This window comes from Bufo bufo, chromosome 3 (genome assembly GCF_905171765.1).
Source record: "Bufo bufo chromosome 3, aBufBuf1.1, whole genome shotgun sequence".
Taxonomy (NCBI): domain Eukaryota; kingdom Metazoa; phylum Chordata; class Amphibia; order Anura; family Bufonidae; genus Bufo; species Bufo bufo.
This window is the reverse complement of record NC_053391.1, coordinates 562,396,962-562,417,061: the sequence shown is the minus strand read 5'-3', so window position 1 is coordinate 562,417,061 and position 20,100 is coordinate 562,396,962. Positions and strand designations below refer to the sequence as shown.

The window sequence follows — 20,100 nt, the reverse complement described above, 5'->3', positions numbered from 1 at the left end:
ATGGTAACGGAATGACGTAGGATCCAGTGACAGTGGAGCTCTGAACCGGCATCTCTCCGAGGTCAGACTGAGGAGTCCGGCCGAGCAGCGGCTCCTCCCTAACAACACTCCGGTCTCATCGGTTTCTTCCAGTCCCGAAGCAATGGCCGCCAAATGCGCGGGTCGCCTTACAGGTGTGGGGGCGCGCTCCCTGAGTGACTGGGTCGAGCTCCAGACATTCCAGGGGCTCCGGGGCTGCCGGGCGAGGGGGCAGCGTCATCCAATCAGGTAAGAGTATTTATGGGGGGCGCGTGTGGGTACAGGGCGGGGCCAGGGCGCAGTCACGTGAAGCTTTTAGTAAAAGGTATTGATATGATCAGTATAGGGGAGACCTGCGGCGCTTTTTGTGGGTGGAAGACAGTGCCTGAGGGGGGAAAGGGAATGGTATTTCCGAGCGCTGAGGAGCCATGTAGAAGGCCAGGAACCTTCATGGATGTCCCCCCCTACATCTCGGGCCTCTAATGGTCTCTCCCAGTATTGATAAAGTTGTGTATACCGGTCACTGAGTTTGAGGAGATGTTATCAGACCTGGTGTGCTGAGCGGTCGTGTCAGTGGGCACTGCAGTTTAACCTGGATAAAATGATATTCTTTCTCAGACTACTTGTGTTATTTTGAGACCAGAAAACATATGGTTGTTTGAGGAATGGCTCCAGGCCTTATCTGTAGTATTTCCATCACAATAGTTCTGGTTTAGCCAGCCTTTGTTCTATGGAGCTGTTCACACATGCAGATTTCTAGGCGGCAGGATGCAGCCTTCTCCCCATAGAAGACAAATGGCTTCCTATGTTATTCCCATATGAGAAGTCACCATTTAGCTCCACAATTCTGGATGTCAGCCATTGTACACATTGGGTTGGCGATGTAGCACAGGCCAAGAGCGCTGGTGTAGATGGGGGGCACTGCATTGTGGGCAGAAATGGGGTGCCCTACGGAATCTCTCAGCAGCCCTGAAAACACTGCCCCAAGGGCAAAATACGGTCTGAGATGCCACATCTGATGGCGCGTGAATAAAAAACAAAAAATCAGGGAACCGGTCACCAGATTCAAGGCGTTTTCTGGGCTTTTACCATTGATGACCTATCCTCAGGATAGTTCATTAGTATCTGATCGGCGGGGGTCCGGCACCCCTACCGATCAGCTGTTTGAGAAGGCAGCGGCGCTCACAGTAGTGCTACGGGCTACTCCCTGCTTTTCTTAGGCTGGAGGGAAACAGAGACATACATGACTTTGATCTATGATGTGAACCAAACACAAACATTGAAATATGTGGGTCTGTGAAGACCACTGACACAGCATGGATGGCGTCTATCTCCTGTCAGTGATTTTCACCAACCATTGGTAGCAGATGCCCTGGAAATCCCCTAGCAGTACACGTAGAATACAGATGACACCCAGACCCCTCATGGACATTGTCATGGGTGAAACACTGGCCGTCTTGTAAGGCTACGCGTTAATGTTTTCCGGTATTGAGATCCGTCATAGGGCCTCAATACCGGATAAAACGCTTCCGTTTTGTCCCCATTCATTGTCAATGGGAACAAAACGTAACAGAACGGAGTGGACCAAAAGGCATTCCATTCCGTTCTCATACCGCTGTGGCTGCAGTTCGCTTTTCGTCCTGGGATGCAGAGCAAGACGGATCCGGCATGGCCCACAATGCAAGTCAATGGTGACGGATCTGTTTTCTCTGACACACTAGAAAATGGATCCGTCCCCCATTGACTTCCAATGGAGTTCATGACGGATCCGTCTTGGGTGTGTTGGAGATAATACAACCGGATCCGTTCATAACGGATGCAGACGGTTGTATTATCAGTAACGGAAGCGTTTTTGCTGAGCCCTGCCGGATCCAGCAAAAACGCTTGTGTGAAAGTGGCCTAATGGAAGTGTGAATTAGACCTAAGGGAGCCTTCACACGTGGCAGAAAATTCTGCGACTGAAAATCCGTTCCAGTCATTTGAATGGGGTGGCCAGCACATGGATCTCTGCAAGCACTATTTCAGTTGCAGAATTTTCTGCCACAAAAATCTGCCCTAAGGGTGGGTTCACACGTAGGATTTTAGGATGTTTTTTTTTTTTTTTGCACATTTGCGGTTTTTAGTATTTTTATTTATTTTTTATGCGGGAAAACTCCTCTATTGGAAATATGAAGCGCAGGGCACACAAGTGTGTTTGTTTTTTTTTTTGCAATATTTTTGTTAATTAGGAGGTGTTTTTTGTCAAACAACAAAGATGAAATTCATGTGTGTAGGGACCTGTACGCTGCCTGATCTGAGAACGCCATAAGGTAATGCCATACACCCTGATTATAGCGGTCCGTCACTAAGGCCAGACACAGACGAGCGAGTTCAAAGTGAGAAACTCGCTACATGCGTAGAGACTTCCCCTCCTCTGTCAGGATCGCACAGCGTTGTACTGATTTATAATGCTGTGTGACCCCCCCGAGAGTCCTGGAATCTATTGTATTACAGTGACAGCATTGTTAGTGTAAAGCAGGGATGCCCAACATGCGGCCCTCCAGCTGTTGCAAAACTACAACTCCCAGCATGCCCAGACAGCCTACAGCTATCAGTCTACAGCAGGGCATGATGGGAGTCGTAGTTTTGCAACAGCTGGAGGGCCGCAGGTTGAGCATGCCTGGTGTAAAGCCTCGTGCAGACGTCCGTGGAACACAGTCCGGTATCTCACGGACCGGCATTGCAGGAGCGCACGTCGTCATAGCAACCAATGACTCCGTGCGCCCCTGCAATGCCAGTCCGGTATCTCGCGGACCGTGTTCCATGGACGTCTGCATGAGGATTAAGGGCTCATGCTCACGACCATATGTTTGTTCTACAACCAGTCTGCACCCATTCATTTCAGAGGGGCAGCAAAAGATGCAAACAGCACGCTGCTGTCCGCATCCGCTGCTCCGCACATCCGTTCTTCGGCCCCGCAAAGAAGATGGAACATGTCCTATTCTTGTCCGTTTTGCGAACAAACAGAGGACATTTCTGTTTAAGTAAAAAAAAAATGGCAGCATGCACTTGGCCGGGATCCACGTTTTGTGGATCTGTGATTTGTGAACTGCAAAATACTTATGGCCGTATGCATGAGGCTTTATTCAGTAGATTCAGTTACTCTCATGGCACACAGCGCTATATCAGTATAATGCTGTGCGATCCTTACGGAGGAGCGGAGGTCAGAACGAGACCTCTCACTGACACACACAGCGAGTTCCTGAACCTAAGGGGTTTTTACCATTGTGTACATTTACCATTGGGCCGATATCCGCCAGGGATGCAGTTTTTCTTAATGTATGGAATAGCGCGCTTCTTGTTTTCTTGCAGTACCGATTATAAGCCGCGCAATGGTAAACCAGGAGTCCTCGTATTCACGAGAGGTGGGCTCCTCCTGAGTACGGCGACACGGTCAGGTTTTTTAAGCCGTATCCGTCCTTTATACTTTTTTTTTTTTTTTAATGATCCACTCCTGATTTTGGCTTCCAAAACTGCCTCAGGAAACCTGACCGTGCGGCCACCGCTCTTACTGTGCGTAGGAGAAAGCGGTCCTCCTGAATATCGGAGAGTCCAGGGTGTCCACACATCACTGAGAGGACTCCAGCGCTTCGCCTGATAAACTAGGATCTTCTGAAAAGTACTGCAAGAAGCAAGTAACTGCTTGCTATAAAAATGGTGTATAAACCCACGCTCCGCTGTGTGAACCTGGCCTTATACCGGTATTTTCTGCCTTTAGCACACAATAAATGATCCAGTATCTGCGTTTACCAAAAGGTAACATGAAGGTTAAACTGTAAAAGCCGCAGGAACACTCCAGCCCTGGCTGGTTTTCTTCTTCAGTCGCCGTGAAGTCACCTAATATTTAGCACTTGTGCTTTATTATCCATTTAGGTCTCTATTATGTTTAGGAGCGCTCCGCAGCATAGTGTAGTAGCAGGAGAATTCATAAGGAGTGCCCCCCCCCCCCCCCCCCCTTGTCTCTTAAAGGGATTGTCCGCTTTTTACTAATTGATGTCCCAACCTATCCAGGAATCTGCCCCCCACCGATCAGGTATTGATGGCCTATCCTGCGCATAGGCCATTAAAATAGGAACATTTCGGAAAACCCTTTTTAAGAGCTGTATGTCCATAAAACTCATTTAAAGGCACATTGCACACACAACTGATAATGTAAAGTCGTCTTGTGTACTCCAACTGTAGGCCCTGCACTAGGTATAAGCTTTGCCCAGGGTGTTTCCTTGGGCACTCGGCGTGCTCTAGGCTTATAACATATATATTTTTTTTTTTGTCAAAACTATATTGCAGCCTCTTTAAGAAGCAATCTAAGAATTTCTTTGCGTTTCTTTTTCTTTCAATGTATCTTTACATCATTGTAAGTATGGGTTGTGACATCTGCACCTTGGTCATGCAGAAGCCGAGGGGGTGTGCGGTGAAGGCATGTAGCTGGCTGCCCTATGGGCGTGAGACCTGTATTACCAGCGTACAGCTAAAAATTGAGCAATGATATGTGATAGCCAAACTGGCATTAGAAGAAGACACGTGAACCCGTGATACCTCCGTCATCTGACTGAAGTGGGCAAGGCGATGAGCTGTCTGCTTACTGAGCCAAGCACATAGCACAAGAGCGGGGCTGCACCGCTGCCACTGGGAATAGGAGAGTCCTGACTGATGGCACCTGCATCAGAGGCTCTTTTATGTGTGGAAATTGACCTGCGGTGCGGAGGTCAATTGTTTGGGCAGATTTCACCTTTTGCAATGCCAGGGGGTGAGCTCTGGGGAAAGTCTGCATCAAAATCTGCTGATTTGGTGCAGAAAAGCCACACGAAAAATCCACTACACTGCTGTGTGCATGTGCCCACAATGTGGCAGCTGCTTTTGTGCCTTTTTGCTGCCCCTTCCCTCCCCAACATAGACATAAACGGGGGTGAAGGTTCTGCTAGCTATGTTACCCCCCCCCCCCCCCATGTCTAGGAGATGTTTGACTTTACTGAACATTTATAGACAATATATGGCTAATAACACTATAAAATACAATTGTAGCGCTCAATGCCCATTGTTCATAGTGTGAGAGCCTACAAGCCTTACCATTTGTTGGGCCGGGGGAGTTCCACAATCTTACCTTTTCCAGCTCTTTTTTTTTGAATCAAATCGTTTTTATTAAACAATAAATACATATTATAACATAATACAATATGTTGACTTTTTCTTTCTTTAAATTATCCACGATGCAGATTCAGTGAACAACAATACTCATAAGTATATCACCACTCAGTATTATCATGAATCCATACACTACATATACCTTTGCTAAAACATATTATGGGCAAAAAAAAAAAAAAAATTACCTTTTCCAGCTCTTAGCTGACCATACATGATAGCTGCTTGGTCAACAGCAATGTGTACCAACCCCCTCCCCCATTCATATGTATGCACAGCTTGGCCTAGCATGCATGGGTCCTCGAGGTGGAGATGGAGCAAGCTGCCGGCAGACACCTCTCTGAGAAGAAAGGACAGATGCTTATCTCTGGAGGCCTCCAAACACGTTAGATAGTTGGCTGGTCACATGGAAATGCCAGGCCACCGATCAACAAATCGCAGACACCCAGCCGTGTGCAGCCTGCATTGCGGTGTGGACCCATTGACTAGAGTGGGTCCACGATCCACAAGATGTGGGGGAAATTGGTTGCTCTGCTCCACTGTTCCTTTGCACCAATCAGCCCTAAGGGGGGTATTTGTCGCCCCCCCCCCCCTTTCCCCACACAACCTTGTGTTCGTCACTTTTTAAGTGCCCTTGCGCCTAAATCTAGGGGGCAGCGAGACTGAAGACCGCAATCTACGGCAGCTCTAGGCGGGCAGACTTCCGGAGGAGCACCTCATCATAACTTTGGTGCATCCTTCAACAGCGCAGGGAATATAATAGACCAGCGTTACACCCCCTTCCCCTTAGTGTTCACAGGCCTGATAGGTTGGTACAGGTAACTTCACCACTTTTCCCTTGGCACTAGATTTAAATTTAAAGGGGGTAGTTTCATGAGAGTCCGTGGAGACCATTATAAAGCAGAAGTCCGCTCTGGTTCCTAGAGGTGAAATGGTCAGGAGACTCCACGAGGTGAAAGGGCCAGTGGTGTTGTCGCCTGGGTGTTTAAAAAGTCACAAAATGAGGTCTTTTTTTATGCCAGAAATTGACCTAGAGATCTTAGTGAATGACCCCCATTGCCTTGTGACCAAGGCAGGACTGAGGGGGTCGATGCTTTGGTTTGTGCTTCCTGCGGGTCTTTGTCCTCAGGAAAGGTCTGCCACATTGTGCATGGAATGGTCCTGTCAGCATTTGAGGAAGTCCTCGCGCTGCAATGTGTGTTACATCTACCTCTCGGAGAATTGTCAGGACTTGTAGTGCTGCCAAGCGAGGCCTTGGCTGGTAAACAGCGCAGAACTGGAAGTAAACTGGTAATAGACGGCCCGACGGGCGGGGGAGGTGACTCTTTAGCATGTGCGGTAGATTTAGCTGGAGAGTCTTATTATGTAACTAATAGCACTGTGTTGTGGATGGAAATATCTTCCAATTACCATATTACACAGTGAAGAGAACAGTTCAGGCCTCGGGGAAGCTTTCCTTCCCTTAGACGGCTTGTCATGTTGAGGTATATGTCTATCTATATTCTAGTCATGTGGGGTAGTATACCGTTTATATAGCTTCTGAATCCTGGCACTAAGCAGTGGGCCATAAAGGAAGAACGGTCCGTGCCATCGTCTCACCTTGACCTGACCCTGAAGATGCAGTGCCCTGCCCTGAATACACACGATTTCTCCTCAATGCCTCTTGTGTTCCTGGGTTTATTAGGCATTAAATAATAATCTGCAATTCGAGGTATTAAGCTCGGAGTATTTACCGTCTGAATGCCCCCGTTTGTTTTGGGCGGGTGCCACGTAGCCTTACGTTAGAGAATTTGTCAGTTGTGCAAGTGGTAAATCTGATCGCCGTCACCGCGGGTAATGTTCGTACCATCCTTCACTTAAAATATCCTCCCTGTATGGGACACCGGGGATCAGGTTATCATTGTAATGCAGGCTGCTTAGTGCCTGGCCAGATTTACCCTGTTTCCAATTGTAGTTTTTACATTTCATTTTTGGGCTTTTGCTTAAAGGGAACCTGTCACGTTGAATTTGGTGTCTGAGCTGAGGGCAGCCTGTTATACAGCAGGAGGAGCTGAGCAGACTGATATATAGTTTTATGGGAAAATATTTACTATAACTTGTATTTTATCCATTTCAATCTCGGCTCATTCTGGACTTTGAAGTCCAGGAGGCGGTCCTATCAGTGATTGACAGCTATCTGTGTATACATAGTCATAGAGGGAAGGCTGTCAATCACTGATAGGATTGCCTCCTGGACTTCAAAGCCTAGAATGAGCAGGAATTTAAATGTATACATTTACAAGTTTTGCCAAATAATTTCCCATAAAACTATATACCAATCTGCTCTGCTTCTCCTGCTCTATAACATGCTGCCTGCACATAAATTTGCATTTTCATGGCGACAGGTTTCCTTTAAAAGCAGAGTTGTGACTAGGCCTCATGCACACGAGTGTATTTTCCATCTGCATTTTTTGCAGATTGGACCCTGACCCATTAATTTCTGCGGGGCCATACACACCTCATAGATTTTTCCACATCCGTGTGACAGTCCTTTCTTATTAATGGAGTAAGAAAAGTATGGAATGCAAATTGAAGGCAGCCATGTTTTGCGCATCAATTTTTTTACAGACCAAAATACAGACAAGACCTTTAAAGCGAATATGTAAAAAATATATCTGTAGCGTCTTAGCCAGACAATGGAAGGTAAAAAAAAAAATACATGAAATTCATCAGTGGTTGATACTTTTTTTTAACACCTTAGTGACCACCAATACGCCTTTTTACTGACGTAAACAAAGGGGGTTTAAGACAGATAGCTGGTGTTAATCAATGATTATATGTACCCAAAATGGTGCATTAAAAACTAACTTGTCCTGCAAAAAATAAGGCCTCATAAAGGTATATTGATGAAAAAACAAAACCATTATAGCTCTTGGAATTCAATTTTTTAAAAATGTGTGTGGTCACTAAGGCCCCTTTCACACGGGCGAGTTTTCCGCGCGGGTGCAATGCGTGAGGTGAACGGACCCATTTATTTCTATGGGGCTGTGCACATGAGCGGCCATTTTTCACGCATCACTTGTGCGTTGCGTGAAAATCGCAGCAGGCTCTATACTGTGCGTTTTTTTTTCACGCAACGCAGGCCCCATAGAAGTGAATGGGGCTGCGTGAAAATCGCAAGCAGGTGCGGATGCGGTGCGATTTTCACGCATGGTTGCTAGGAGACGATCGGGATGGAGACCTGATCTTTATTATTTTTATAACATGGTTATATTAGCGATGGAGGGGTTAAATAAAAAAATAAAATAAAATTCAACTCTCCTCATCCACTTGTCCGCGCTGCCCGGCTTCTCTTCTTTCTTCTTTTTTGATGACCTGGGAGAAAAGGACCTTAGGTGACGTCACTGCGCACATCACATGGTCCATTACTATTGATGGATCATGTGATGTGCGCAGTGATGTCACCAAAGGTCCTTTTCTCCCAGGTCATCAAAAAAGAAGAAAGAAGAGAAGCCGGGCAGCGCGGACAAGTGGATGAGGAGAGTTGAATTATTTTTTTATTTATTTTTAACCCCTCCATCCCTAATTTACTTAGCATTCTGTATTAAGAATGCTATTATTTTCCCTTATAACCATGTTATAAGGGAAAATAATAATAATTTACACAACACCGATCCCAAACCCGAACTTCTGTGAAGAAGGTCGGGTCTGGGTACCAAACATGCCTATTTTTCTCACGCGCAAGCAAAACGCATTAAAACACTTTGCACTCGCGCTGAAAAATCGCACATTTTCCCGCGACGCACCCGCATCCTATCCGGCTCTCACACGCAACGCTCGTGTGAAAGAGGACTAAGGGGTTGGCCTTTAAGAGAATGTGCCGCCAGAGCTTTTATCTGCCAATTAAAAGCAGATGGCAACATATATCCATTTTTCTTTTTTTTTTCCATCTAATCTGTTTTTATTTCCAGATTGAAAATAGATTTATTCTATTTTCTGAACATGATTATGGGGACGGCCATCTTGCCTGAGCAGTTCTTAAAGGGGTTGTCTCACTTTGCAAATGGCACTTATTATGTAGAGAAAGTTAATACAAGCCACTTACTGATGTATTGTGATTGTCCATATTGCTTCCTTTCCCAGCTGGATTCATTTTTCTATCACATTGCTCGTTTCCGGGGGTTATGACCACTGCAGCAGTGCAGATACAAGGTGCTCGCGATGGGAGCTGCTGCGCATGTGTGCCTATGTGCACTCCCATGGTCCTGGCCACCAGAGAAACTGGTACTTTTTTCTATAGTGTGCAAGCACAACCACCACTGCTGGATTGCAACAGTGGCTGTAACCATGGAGACAAACAGTATATAATGTAATGGAAAAATGAATCCAGCCAGCAAAGGAGGCAATATGGACAATCGCAATACATTAGTAAATGCCTGGTATTAACTTGTCTCCATCATAAACGCCATTTGCTGAAGTGAGACAACCCTTTTAACAGCAATTAGAGATACGCTTTACAGCAGCCACCAGGGCCATAGACACAATAGACACAGGAGCTGGCTCATTGACTTCTACAGGACAGCTTTCTGTTTAACATAGAAAAATAGTTGAATAGTTTGTTTTCTGATGACACATCCCCTTTAAGCTCTCGCTTCCCTCCCACTACTCCTCTTGGCAGGTGATAAGAGTGTATTAGTTGTTAGGCAGAGACAACAATGCACAATGAGGGGAAAGCATCGCCAGAGGGGAAGAGAAAATGCTAACGAGCTTGTCCATAGATTGTATGCGTATTCTGCCACACACATCTTCATCCTATATCTACAGTATGTATAACCTGAAATTGCAATGCATTACCACTATTGCTTAAGGTACCTTCTCTTCCAACCCTGCATTAGGTTGTCGGTACCTTGTGGCAGTCCATAAGAGCGGTCTAGCATCAGCCAGAATCTCATGTCTTGCTCCTCTGACTCTCCTTGTGCTTTGCAGACATCTGTCTTCCTGTGGCATCCTCATGACGAGAGCTTCGAAAGGGGTTTTGCAAGGTGTCAGCAACCCATGTGTGCAGCATTGTCGAGGCTTCCTTGGATTTACTGGGCCATTGACTAACAAGCGGAAGGAATACTCGGAGAGGAGGATTATAGGGTAAATGGATGTTTCTTTTATAGCTTTAGTCCTAACACTTTTTTTGTGTTGCAGCTCTCTTGGAAAGAGTTGACCTGCTATTGACATGCTCAGTTATAATCATCATTTTAAGTGAAATATATTTTTTTACCTGGAAGTTAAAGGGCATCTGTCAGCAGATTTGTACCTATGAAACTGGCAGACCTGTTGCATGTGCACTTGGCAGCTGAAGGCATCTGTGTTGCCCGGTCCTGTCAATCAAAGTGGAGAGGGCGTGGAAGTTGCAGAGAGAGCTGAGCCTCTTGCAGTTGCTCATTTGCAGATATTAAAACTACATCTTTCTCAGCAATGCGGACACATATGAGCATGGGACCAACACAAATGCCTTCAGCTGCCAAGTGCACATGTAACAGGTCAGCCAGCTTGATAGATACAAAACTGCTGACAGATGCCCTTTAATATCATGAAGCCAGGATCATCATAGTCGGTGATTCCCCTTTTCTGTTTTTTCAGGCTGTAATGTTGGCCAAAATTTTATTTTACTACCATCTTGCTAGATTCTCTCTAGACTAAAACATCAGTATAATGTCCCGGACCGATCAGTGCAGTCATGCCCACAAAATGGCTTCTAAAACATCCCGTCAGGGTTGTGGGGTGTCTTGTGACTCCAATTGGTTCTGTTAAATATCTGAAAGTGCTATCCCTTATGATAATGTAGAATGTGCTCATCTGTAACCACCAGTAATGCCTTATAGGGGAAATGAATATATCAAATATAATAGAAAATTATGCATGGTCACAAGTAAAATGCTCAGATCCCAACAACACATAAATAACAAAAGTCTTCAACAAGGGACTTAAAGGGAATCTGTCACCTAGTTTGAGCATATTAAACTGTTAACATTGCAATGTTCACTAAACTAAATTCATTCCAGCAAGGATCTTCTTTCTTTTTTTTTTGATGCTAATGAACCTTCAAGGTGCCCAGAGGGGCGTTATTCCTCTCCTCTAGTGCCCAGTAACGCCCCCTGCAGTGCCCACCCCGCCTTACTTTCAAGCCCGCCTCCTCATAAATACATTTACTACCACAGCCGAGCGGCGCCTTCCCCTCCGCTACGTCATATAACTTATTCAACAGACGAACCTTGTGTCCTCCTTTTTTTGCCCATGAAATCTCGCGCAGCCGCAGTATCGCCAACTGCCTGCGCCTGTCCGATCCTATGGTTCCTGAGGGCAACAGCCTCAATAGTGTCACTGGGCATGCGCCGAGCCCAGTGACGTAATCAGAGCGCTGTTGCCCTCAGGAGCCGTAGGATCGGACAGGCGCAGGCAGTCAGCGATACTGCGGCTGCGCGAGATTTCATGGGCAAAAAAGGAGGATGCAAGGTTCATCTGTTGAATAAGTTATATGACGTAGCGGAGGGGAAGGCGCCGTTCGGCTCGGCTGTGGCAGGAAATTTATCAATCTATGAGGAGGCGTGCTGGGCTTGAAAGTAAGGCGGGCTGGGCACTGCAGGGGGCGTTACTGGGCACTAGAGGAGAGGAATAACGCCCCTCTGGGCACCTTGAAGGTCCCTTAGCATATCTGAAAAATCGCTTTTTTATCTAAATGACAACATGAAAAAAAAAGACCCTTGCTGGAATAAAGGTAGTTTAGTGAACTTTGCAATGTTAACAGTTTAATATGCTCAAACTAGGTGACAGATTCCCTTTAAGTCTCCCGTTCACATTAGTGTATCTACTGAGACTGGTTCAGATGACAGTCTAATGTATATGGAGAGCTTCTGACTCAACCCCCAAAAGGTAATATGTAGGAAAGCAGGTATGCCACGTAGGGGGTTCAACCAGACCATAAATTACACCCACCCAATGTGTGTTTTAGCAGAGACAAGTATGTCGGCAATCCTTGGAATGCCCCAAATAGCTTGGGCTACTCATTATTCAAGACAATGATCCCACCATTTTAGGCTCCAATTTGTCAGAATTGCATCGAATATCCTCGACCATATTCACACAAGCCAGTGACCATACGTGATCGATGCTAATGGAAATCATCTGATGACCACCTACTGTCTCCTGTACACCGCCAGCCCATTCATTTTTACAGGAATTGTGTAATACTTAATTGAACACCAGCGGATTCCTCCACTGATTGCACCAGATCTCTGAGCGGCCTTTTATGTGGGCTGACAATTGGCTGAATTAAAGTAGGTAGGAATGTTCATTCCCGATCATTGCCCCATGTGAAAGGCCCTGCGCTCACCAGACAAACAAGGACATTTTGTTTGCGGGGTGAGTGTGGATTTTTTTTTTTTTAAATCTGGTAGGAAAAATTGATAGTTTGCCAGCAGCACGTCGCCCTGTGTAAACTGGATGTACAGCCGTCAGTGGAAGGGAATGGCCACATGAATGAGTTATGAATGATGCTGTTCATTCCCAGGAATTGCCCACAGGGAAAGCTCATTTTAACAATGAATTTGCTATATTGTCGATCACCAACCATTATATTATGAGCAATTTTCTGCTTGTGTAAAAGGAGCTTAACAGAGGCCAGCAAGCTCTAATATGTATGTGGTATGCAGACCTATACCTAAAGGGAACCTGTCATGTTGAATGTGGTGGAGCTGAGAAGATTGATGTATAGTTTTATGGGAAAAGATTCCGATTCAGTTTTAAACATTTAGATCTCTGATCATTCTGTTCTTTGAAGTCAAGGAGTCTGCCCTATCAGTGATTGAGAGCCTTCCCTCTGTGGCTGTGCATACACAGATAAGAGCGACTCCTTGACTTCAAAGCCCAGAATTAGCAGGAATGTAAATGAATGGCAACAAGTTAAGGCCCCCTGCAGCCGAGCGTTTGTCGCGCTGCGAGTCCACAGCGCAGCTCCCGGCCTTACCTCCCAGCGCTGCCGGGGGTCACATAGCATTATATTGATTTATGATGCTATGTAACCCTTACAGTTCTGGAATGTATTGGATAACACTGGCAGCATTATGTCAGCGCAGCGCAGTTATCCAATACATTCCTGAACTGTAAGGGCTGTTTCACACGAGCGGATGCCGTGCGTGGCATCCGCTCCGTGAAAGAGTGCCAAGACCCGATGCAGACTGCAGAGGCACGGAGCATTAACATGACTGATAATGCTCCGTGCCTCTCTGTGATCTCTTTACTACGAAATCACTGTGATTTCGTAGTATAGAGGTCACAGAGAGGCACAAAGCATTATCAGTCATGTTAATGCTCCGTGCCTCTGCAGTCTGCATCGGGTCTTGGCACTATTTCACGGAGCGGATGCCACGCACGGCATCCGCTCGTGTGAAACAGCCCTAAGGGTCAGCATCATAAATCAAAATAATGCTATGTGACCCCTGGCAGTTCTGGGAGTTCAGGTCGGGAGCTGCCGCTTGTCTGCAAGGGGCCTAAAGGTAATGACATTTTAGCAATTGCCATCAACCCTTTAAGGCTGTACTACACCAGCCGATTCTGCAGGTGATTGTTGAGAAGGAAGCGTTCCTTCACGGCAATCGCCTGCTCACCAGCGGAGGTGACCGCTGGTATTACATGCAGCGATCTCCTCCACAGCATGGGGAGGAAAGATCGTTAGGCCCCATACTGTCTAGTTATTTGCCGATTAGATTGATTAGACAGCACGATGTGCCGCCGGCAAATTGTGATCTTTCAGCATGCTGAAAGACCTCGATTGCCAGATGAATGAGTGCTCGTTCATCGGGTAATCGGTGGCAGTATTAGACTGCCAGATGATCGCTAACAAATGTGTTACTATGAACACTGGCTAGCGGTCACCTGGCAGAAAATCTGGCAGTGTAATACAGACTTTACAGAGCACAATGTTCAGACAGATTATTAATAATAATCTGCCGGTGTAAAGGTACCGCGGTTGAACGAGTGAAACGCTCGTTCATCGGGCAGTAGGATTGTTTGAGCGGACACCTAAATCATCGTTTGCTGGCAGCAGATCATGCGATCTAAAAAGGCTTTGCTGCCGGCAAACAATGATTCTGTATGGGGACAAGCGATGGCATTAGTGAACGCTCCTCCCCATACTGTGGAGGAGATCGCTGCATGTAATAGCAACGGTCTCCTCCGCTGACAAGCAGGCGATAGGGAGGAGCGCATCCTTCCAGATAATCGCTTGCTGCATTGGGCCATGTGAAGGGTTTGTCTAGCCATTACTAAGGCGAGATGAGACAGTCCCGACCACCTCCTGGCTGGGAAACATCAGAGCGCTCTGGCACTCGCTGCTTCCATAGCTCCCCATTACAGTGTACGAGAGCTACGGAAACGTAGCACAGCAAGCTATGCTGCATATAAGAACAGCTGCTTCCATTTGTGGAACTGGAGAGCACTGAAAGGCTAGCACTAGTCTATATGTGTCCTTATGCACGGATATTACATGGTGTCCAGACAGTCCTTGGATGGCAGATGTTGGGGGAAGGATTGGACATTTTGGATTTCAACATGACAAGTCTTCTATTACAAAAGAGGTGGTCTGGTAGCAGCTTTCTGCCCCCTCTCCCTGCTCAGCCAAGGAATGGAGGACAAAGTAAGGTGTTTGGCGCCCATATGACTGTGTGTTATATGGGACAGACTCCCTTCTATGTGAGACCCTCCTGCTCCGTACCTAGACAGTCTGATGGGAAAACCTTTAATTGCAATAATGAAGTATACATTTCTTGACGTTTGTAGGAAAGATACAAAATTGACTACACAATATGTAAGAAAACAAGCATGATCATGTCCTGCTGCCTGCAAGTGAAAGTATGCGGCAGCAGGCAGGATCGTGCAGCAGGAGGCTGTATCTGCAGTGGACATGATAAGCTAATGCAGCTGCGGTGTCTGCTGGCATTACATATGCTTACACATATCCACCCAGAAGATCTTCTCTACCCTATTTGACTCTATATTTGTGGCACATTGACATTTTTCCAGCTTTTCTCTAAGGGTGCTTTCACACTAGCGTTTTTGCTGGCTCCGGCAGGGTTCAGCAAAAAACGCTTCCATTACTGATAATACAACCATCTGCATCCGTTATGAACGAATCCTGTTGTATTATCTTTAGGCTACATTCACACGAACGTATTTTGTTTCCGTGTCCGTTCCCTTTTTTTTTTTTTTTTTCTGGATAGGATGCAGATCCATTTATTTCAATGGGTCCACAAAAAATGTGGACAGCACACCATGTGCTATCCGCATTCGTATGTCCGTTCCGTAGCCCTGCAAAAAAGATAGAATATGTCCTATTCTTGTCCATTTTGTGGACAAGGATAGGCATTGTTACAATGGATCCACAAAAAAAAAAAAAAACAGTTGCCATATGGACGTTATCCGTTTTGATTTTTGTTTCTTGCGGATGCGCAATTTTCGGAGCACAAAACACATACGGTAGTGTAAATCTAGCCTTAACTTAGCAAGGACGGATCCGTCATGAACTCCATTGAAAGTCTTGCTCCGCATCCCATGACATCCGGTAGAACGCAACCAAACGGAACGGAATGCATTTTGGTGCACTTCGTTCTGTTCTGTTACGTTTTGTCCCTATTGACAATGAATGGGGACAAAATGGAAACATTTTTTTCCCCCGGTATTGAGACCCTATGACAGAACTCAATACCAGAAAATAGAAACACTAGTGTGAAAGTAGCCTAAGTAATACAAAATACTTATTTTATATAAGCTGTATTTCACCTGAAAATGCTCTGTGTTTGACTAGTTAGGTTCTGCTTTACCGAGCACTGCCACCGATCAGCTCTTTGAAGAGAGCGCGGTGCTCCAGTGAGCGCTGTGGCCTCCTCACAGCTTACAGAGTACAGCGCCATAGATTGTATAGCGGCCATGCTTGGTATTGCAGACCAAGCCCATTCACTTCATTTGGACTGAGCTGCTCCTAGATCATGTGACCTATGAACGCTGTGGACTCTTCAAACAGCTGATTGGCGGGGTGCCAGGAGTCTGACTCCTGGTCATCAGGTATTGATGACCTATCCCTATGATGGCTAGCCTCCTGCACTCCATCTGTGGTAAAACTACGACGCTCAAGATGCACACTTGCTTGGCTGTTCTCAGAACGCCATACAAATGAATGGAGCATGCTGGGAGTTGTAGTTTCACCACAGCTTGAGTGCCGGAGGTTAGCCATCCCTTGAACTATCCTGATTAGGGATGAGCGAATCGACTTCAGATGCTTCATCCAAAGTCGATTCGCATAAAACTTCATTTTAATACTGTACGGAGCAGGCACTCTGTACAGTATTAGAATTTATTGGCTCCGATAAGCCGAAGTTATTACTTCATAAAGTCTTGTGAGACTTTGTGTAATAACTTTGGAAATTAATTTTTACTGTAAAAAAACCTTTTTGTATCGAACGCCCGCTCCGTACAGTATTAAAACAAAGTTTTATGCGAATCGACTTCGGATGAAGCATCTGAAGTCGATTCGCTCATCCCTAATCAGGATAGTTCAAGGGATGGCTAACCTCCTTCACTCATCCCTAATCCTGATGATAGGACATCAGTATTCTAGTCCCGGAAAGCCCTTTTAAACACAGCATGCTTTAGGTATGGAGTTTTTCCCATAGCTTTCTGTACAGGACAGAAAAAGCCAGGAAAAATACATGTACAAAATGTGACAAACTAAGAACACTTGTAAAAATATAAATAAAAAATATATAAATAAATAACTGAAACTTGTGTTTTTTTTTTGTTTTTTTTTAAATCAAGCATTTTAAAACGTTGAAAAAAAAGTCCTCTAGGCTGGAACATAATGTAATATGTATATGAGATGTTTTGCGAGCCTGTAATTCATCTACTTGCTTTCCATATAAAAGATGACCTTAGATTTTTTTATTTTATAGTCTGCATTCCAATGCCCCTTCTCTAGCCCTAGAGAACGACTGCAGTTGTAGGTTGTGGATGCAAACGCGGCCACCATAGGTTTGCACTGAGCCATAAGATGTATGCGGCCGTGTTGCACCAGGACAACTCAAACACATGGCGTGGCCTGCTACAGGGCAGAATCAAATGCTTCCACAGGGGCAATAGTATTATTGTAATCTTCGCTACCAGCATGTCGTGCACACACCATTATCTTAGAAAACCCGTAACCGATCACCCGGCGACATTTCCACCCTCCAGGATAAGAACAAAAACCTTAGTATTTGGCCATTGTGATCTATGTGACTGATGTGCTTGCTGTTACTCCTCAGGTACTCCATGCAGGAGATGTACGAAGTGGTGTCCAATGTGGAAGAATACAAACTGTTTGTGCCTTGGTGTAAAAAGTCCACAGTTATCTCCAAGCGTACTGGATATGCTAAAGCACAGCTGGAAGTGGGCTTCCCACCCATCCTGGAACGGTATACGTCTATCCTCACACTAGTGCGCCCTCATTTAGTCAAAGTGAGTGTATGATCTATTGTAAGGCCTTGTATAAGTTGTTCTACAGAAAGGAGCATATAGCAGCGTGCAAAAATAAGACTGCACCTAAGAATGATTTCATTTGTATTTCAGCTATACCGCCTTTGCCATATTATACTGGTATATTACCATATATCACATTTGCCATATGCCACGGAGGCTCCCGTTGTGTATGTCAAATGTATCGACCGGTATATGGTTCCAATTATCCGATAGAGGCCAAAAGGGTCCTACTGGTCCTCATTGGGTTTGTCTATATATATATATAATCTCATGGTGAACTATGCTTTCCTGATAGAAGCATCTCGCAAAAATACATAGACTGCGTGGTATTTTTTTTTCTTTTATAAAAAAAAAAAAGGGATTTAATGATGGAAAATGTGGAATTAAAGTAAATACAGAGAATAAAAAAGGAGGGTTCTGTGGTTTTGTAAATCGAACAAGATGATTGATTGTATAACGTGAATTGTACCGACTGCATCACTTCCTTGCTGTTTCAAGTTCTCTGCTTACTGTCTGTGAATAAAAACATTAAAGGATAACTGTCACATTTAGACCCTAATTTCAATTTTCATATATGTAGTTACTAATAACATGATATTCCAGAATCAGTTACTATTAGACTGACTTACCCCATATTTAATAAGATTCAGCCCTTAGCAACCAGTCTGCATAAAAATGTAATTTCACTATTCAGTTAAGATGGCCGCCACTGCCCTCACCCTGAGGCTAATCCCAATAGCCCCCCAAAAGTGTCAGTAACCAGAGCCCTCCCCCTAAAGGGTTAATCTCCTGCAGCACAAAGGGGTCCTCTTACCACATGTTGCTTTCATTTATACACTGAGCAGACGGCAGATCTCCCTTCCCTGCTGTGCGCTGCTTCCACTCTGCATTCTCCAGCTCTGCTGAGTGAGGGAGCGTCTGCCAAGCGCAGGGACAGGGAGAAGTGCACACAGCCCAGGCACTGTTATCAGCTGCTGGGGAGGACCTGGCTTTAATCATTTACTTACAGTCCCTAGCTGTCAGTAATGTGACCTTGCACGCAGAGTATAGACGGACCATGCCTAGCAACCCTATTTTAAGCACCGGTAAAAGTAGGCAGTACAGGGAACAAAAATGTGGAATTAAGGGGTAATTGAATACACAGTGAAAAGTTGAAATAGGGCCACCAAGGTGATATTAATCACCACAATCCAATACTTCAAAAAATATATATACGACAGTTATCCTTTAAGGGTATGTTCCCAGTGGATGTAATTTCTGCAGAAAAATAAAATCTACTGCAAAATGTGCATAAGACATGTGGATTTCATTCTGAGGATTGCATGAGTGTAACTACAACTGCTCCCTTTGCATTGCATAGGGTGTGGTGGAAATCTGCAGCATACGGCGGATTTCAAATCCGTGCACGTATTTTCGCACAGTTCCGCAGTGTAAAGTCTGTGGCATAGCTGCCTTGTGGGAACATACCCTGAGGGTGCTGCCACACGTTCTGGTGTATTGATGCAGTTTATTAAGCCAAAATCAGGCATTGGATCATAAGGGAGAAAAGGTATTAAAGGGGGTTGTCTGGTTTACGATTTTGACAACCTAACTTCAGGATAAGTCATGAATATCAGATCGGCGGGGGTCCGACACTTTGGCACCACCGCCGGGCCAATGTTATTCTTTTGCTCCTGACAAGTCCCAAAGAAATGTCTTAACTGCACCCCATTCCGGGCTTTCCATAGCTGTGGCAGGTGAAAATAAGTCAGAATATAATAGTTTGTCAGTGCTAAAGTTAACAAGTGCTGCGTGCCACTTTTAGAAGTTTGGCTCACAGACCTTTAGCTTTAGGCCAATTTCACACGAGCGTATTCACAAACCCGCGGCATTATAATGATTTATAATACTGTGTGTTCCTACCCGACTTCTGCTGTATTGAATTGTACTGATGGCATTATATGAGTACAGTTCAGAGCAGGAACACACAGCATTATAAATTATTATAATGAGGCAAGGCCTGCGCAGATTCGGTCCTTTGATGTAAAATCATGAATCTTTCTGTTCACTGCAGGCAAGCAGAGGTTCCGTTCGAATGTGATTAAAACGAAAATAATGGAATTGCTAAAACGGAAAGCAAAACTGAACACATTGGCTACTTTCGCACCAGAGTTTTTCCTGGATCCGTCATAGATCAGCAAAAACGCTTCCGTCATTATAATACAACCGTCTGCATCCGTTATGAACGGGTCCAGTTGTATTATCTCTAAAATAGCCAAGACGGATCCGTCTCTAAAACCATTGTAAGTCAATAGGGGACGAATCCGTTTTCTTTTGTGGCAGAGAAAACTGATCCATCACCATTGACTTACATTGTGAGTCATGACT

General features: G+C 45.2%; 1 protein-coding gene across 1 annotated transcript in view; it reads left to right on the top strand.

Annotated features, from left to right (window-relative positions):
• Positions 1-20,100, top strand: part of COQ10A (coenzyme Q10A) — a 36,895-nt gene continuing 16,795 nt past the window's right edge. Inside the window, exons 1-3 of the mRNA XM_040425554.1 lie at positions 1-267; positions 10,162-10,317; positions 17,520-17,712. Of these exons, the coding sequence (XP_040281488.1) occupies positions 143-267; positions 10,162-10,317; positions 17,520-17,712 (474 nt within the window). The 5' untranslated portion in view covers positions 1-142. The remainder of the gene's footprint in view (positions 268-10,161; positions 10,318-17,519; positions 17,713-20,100) is intronic.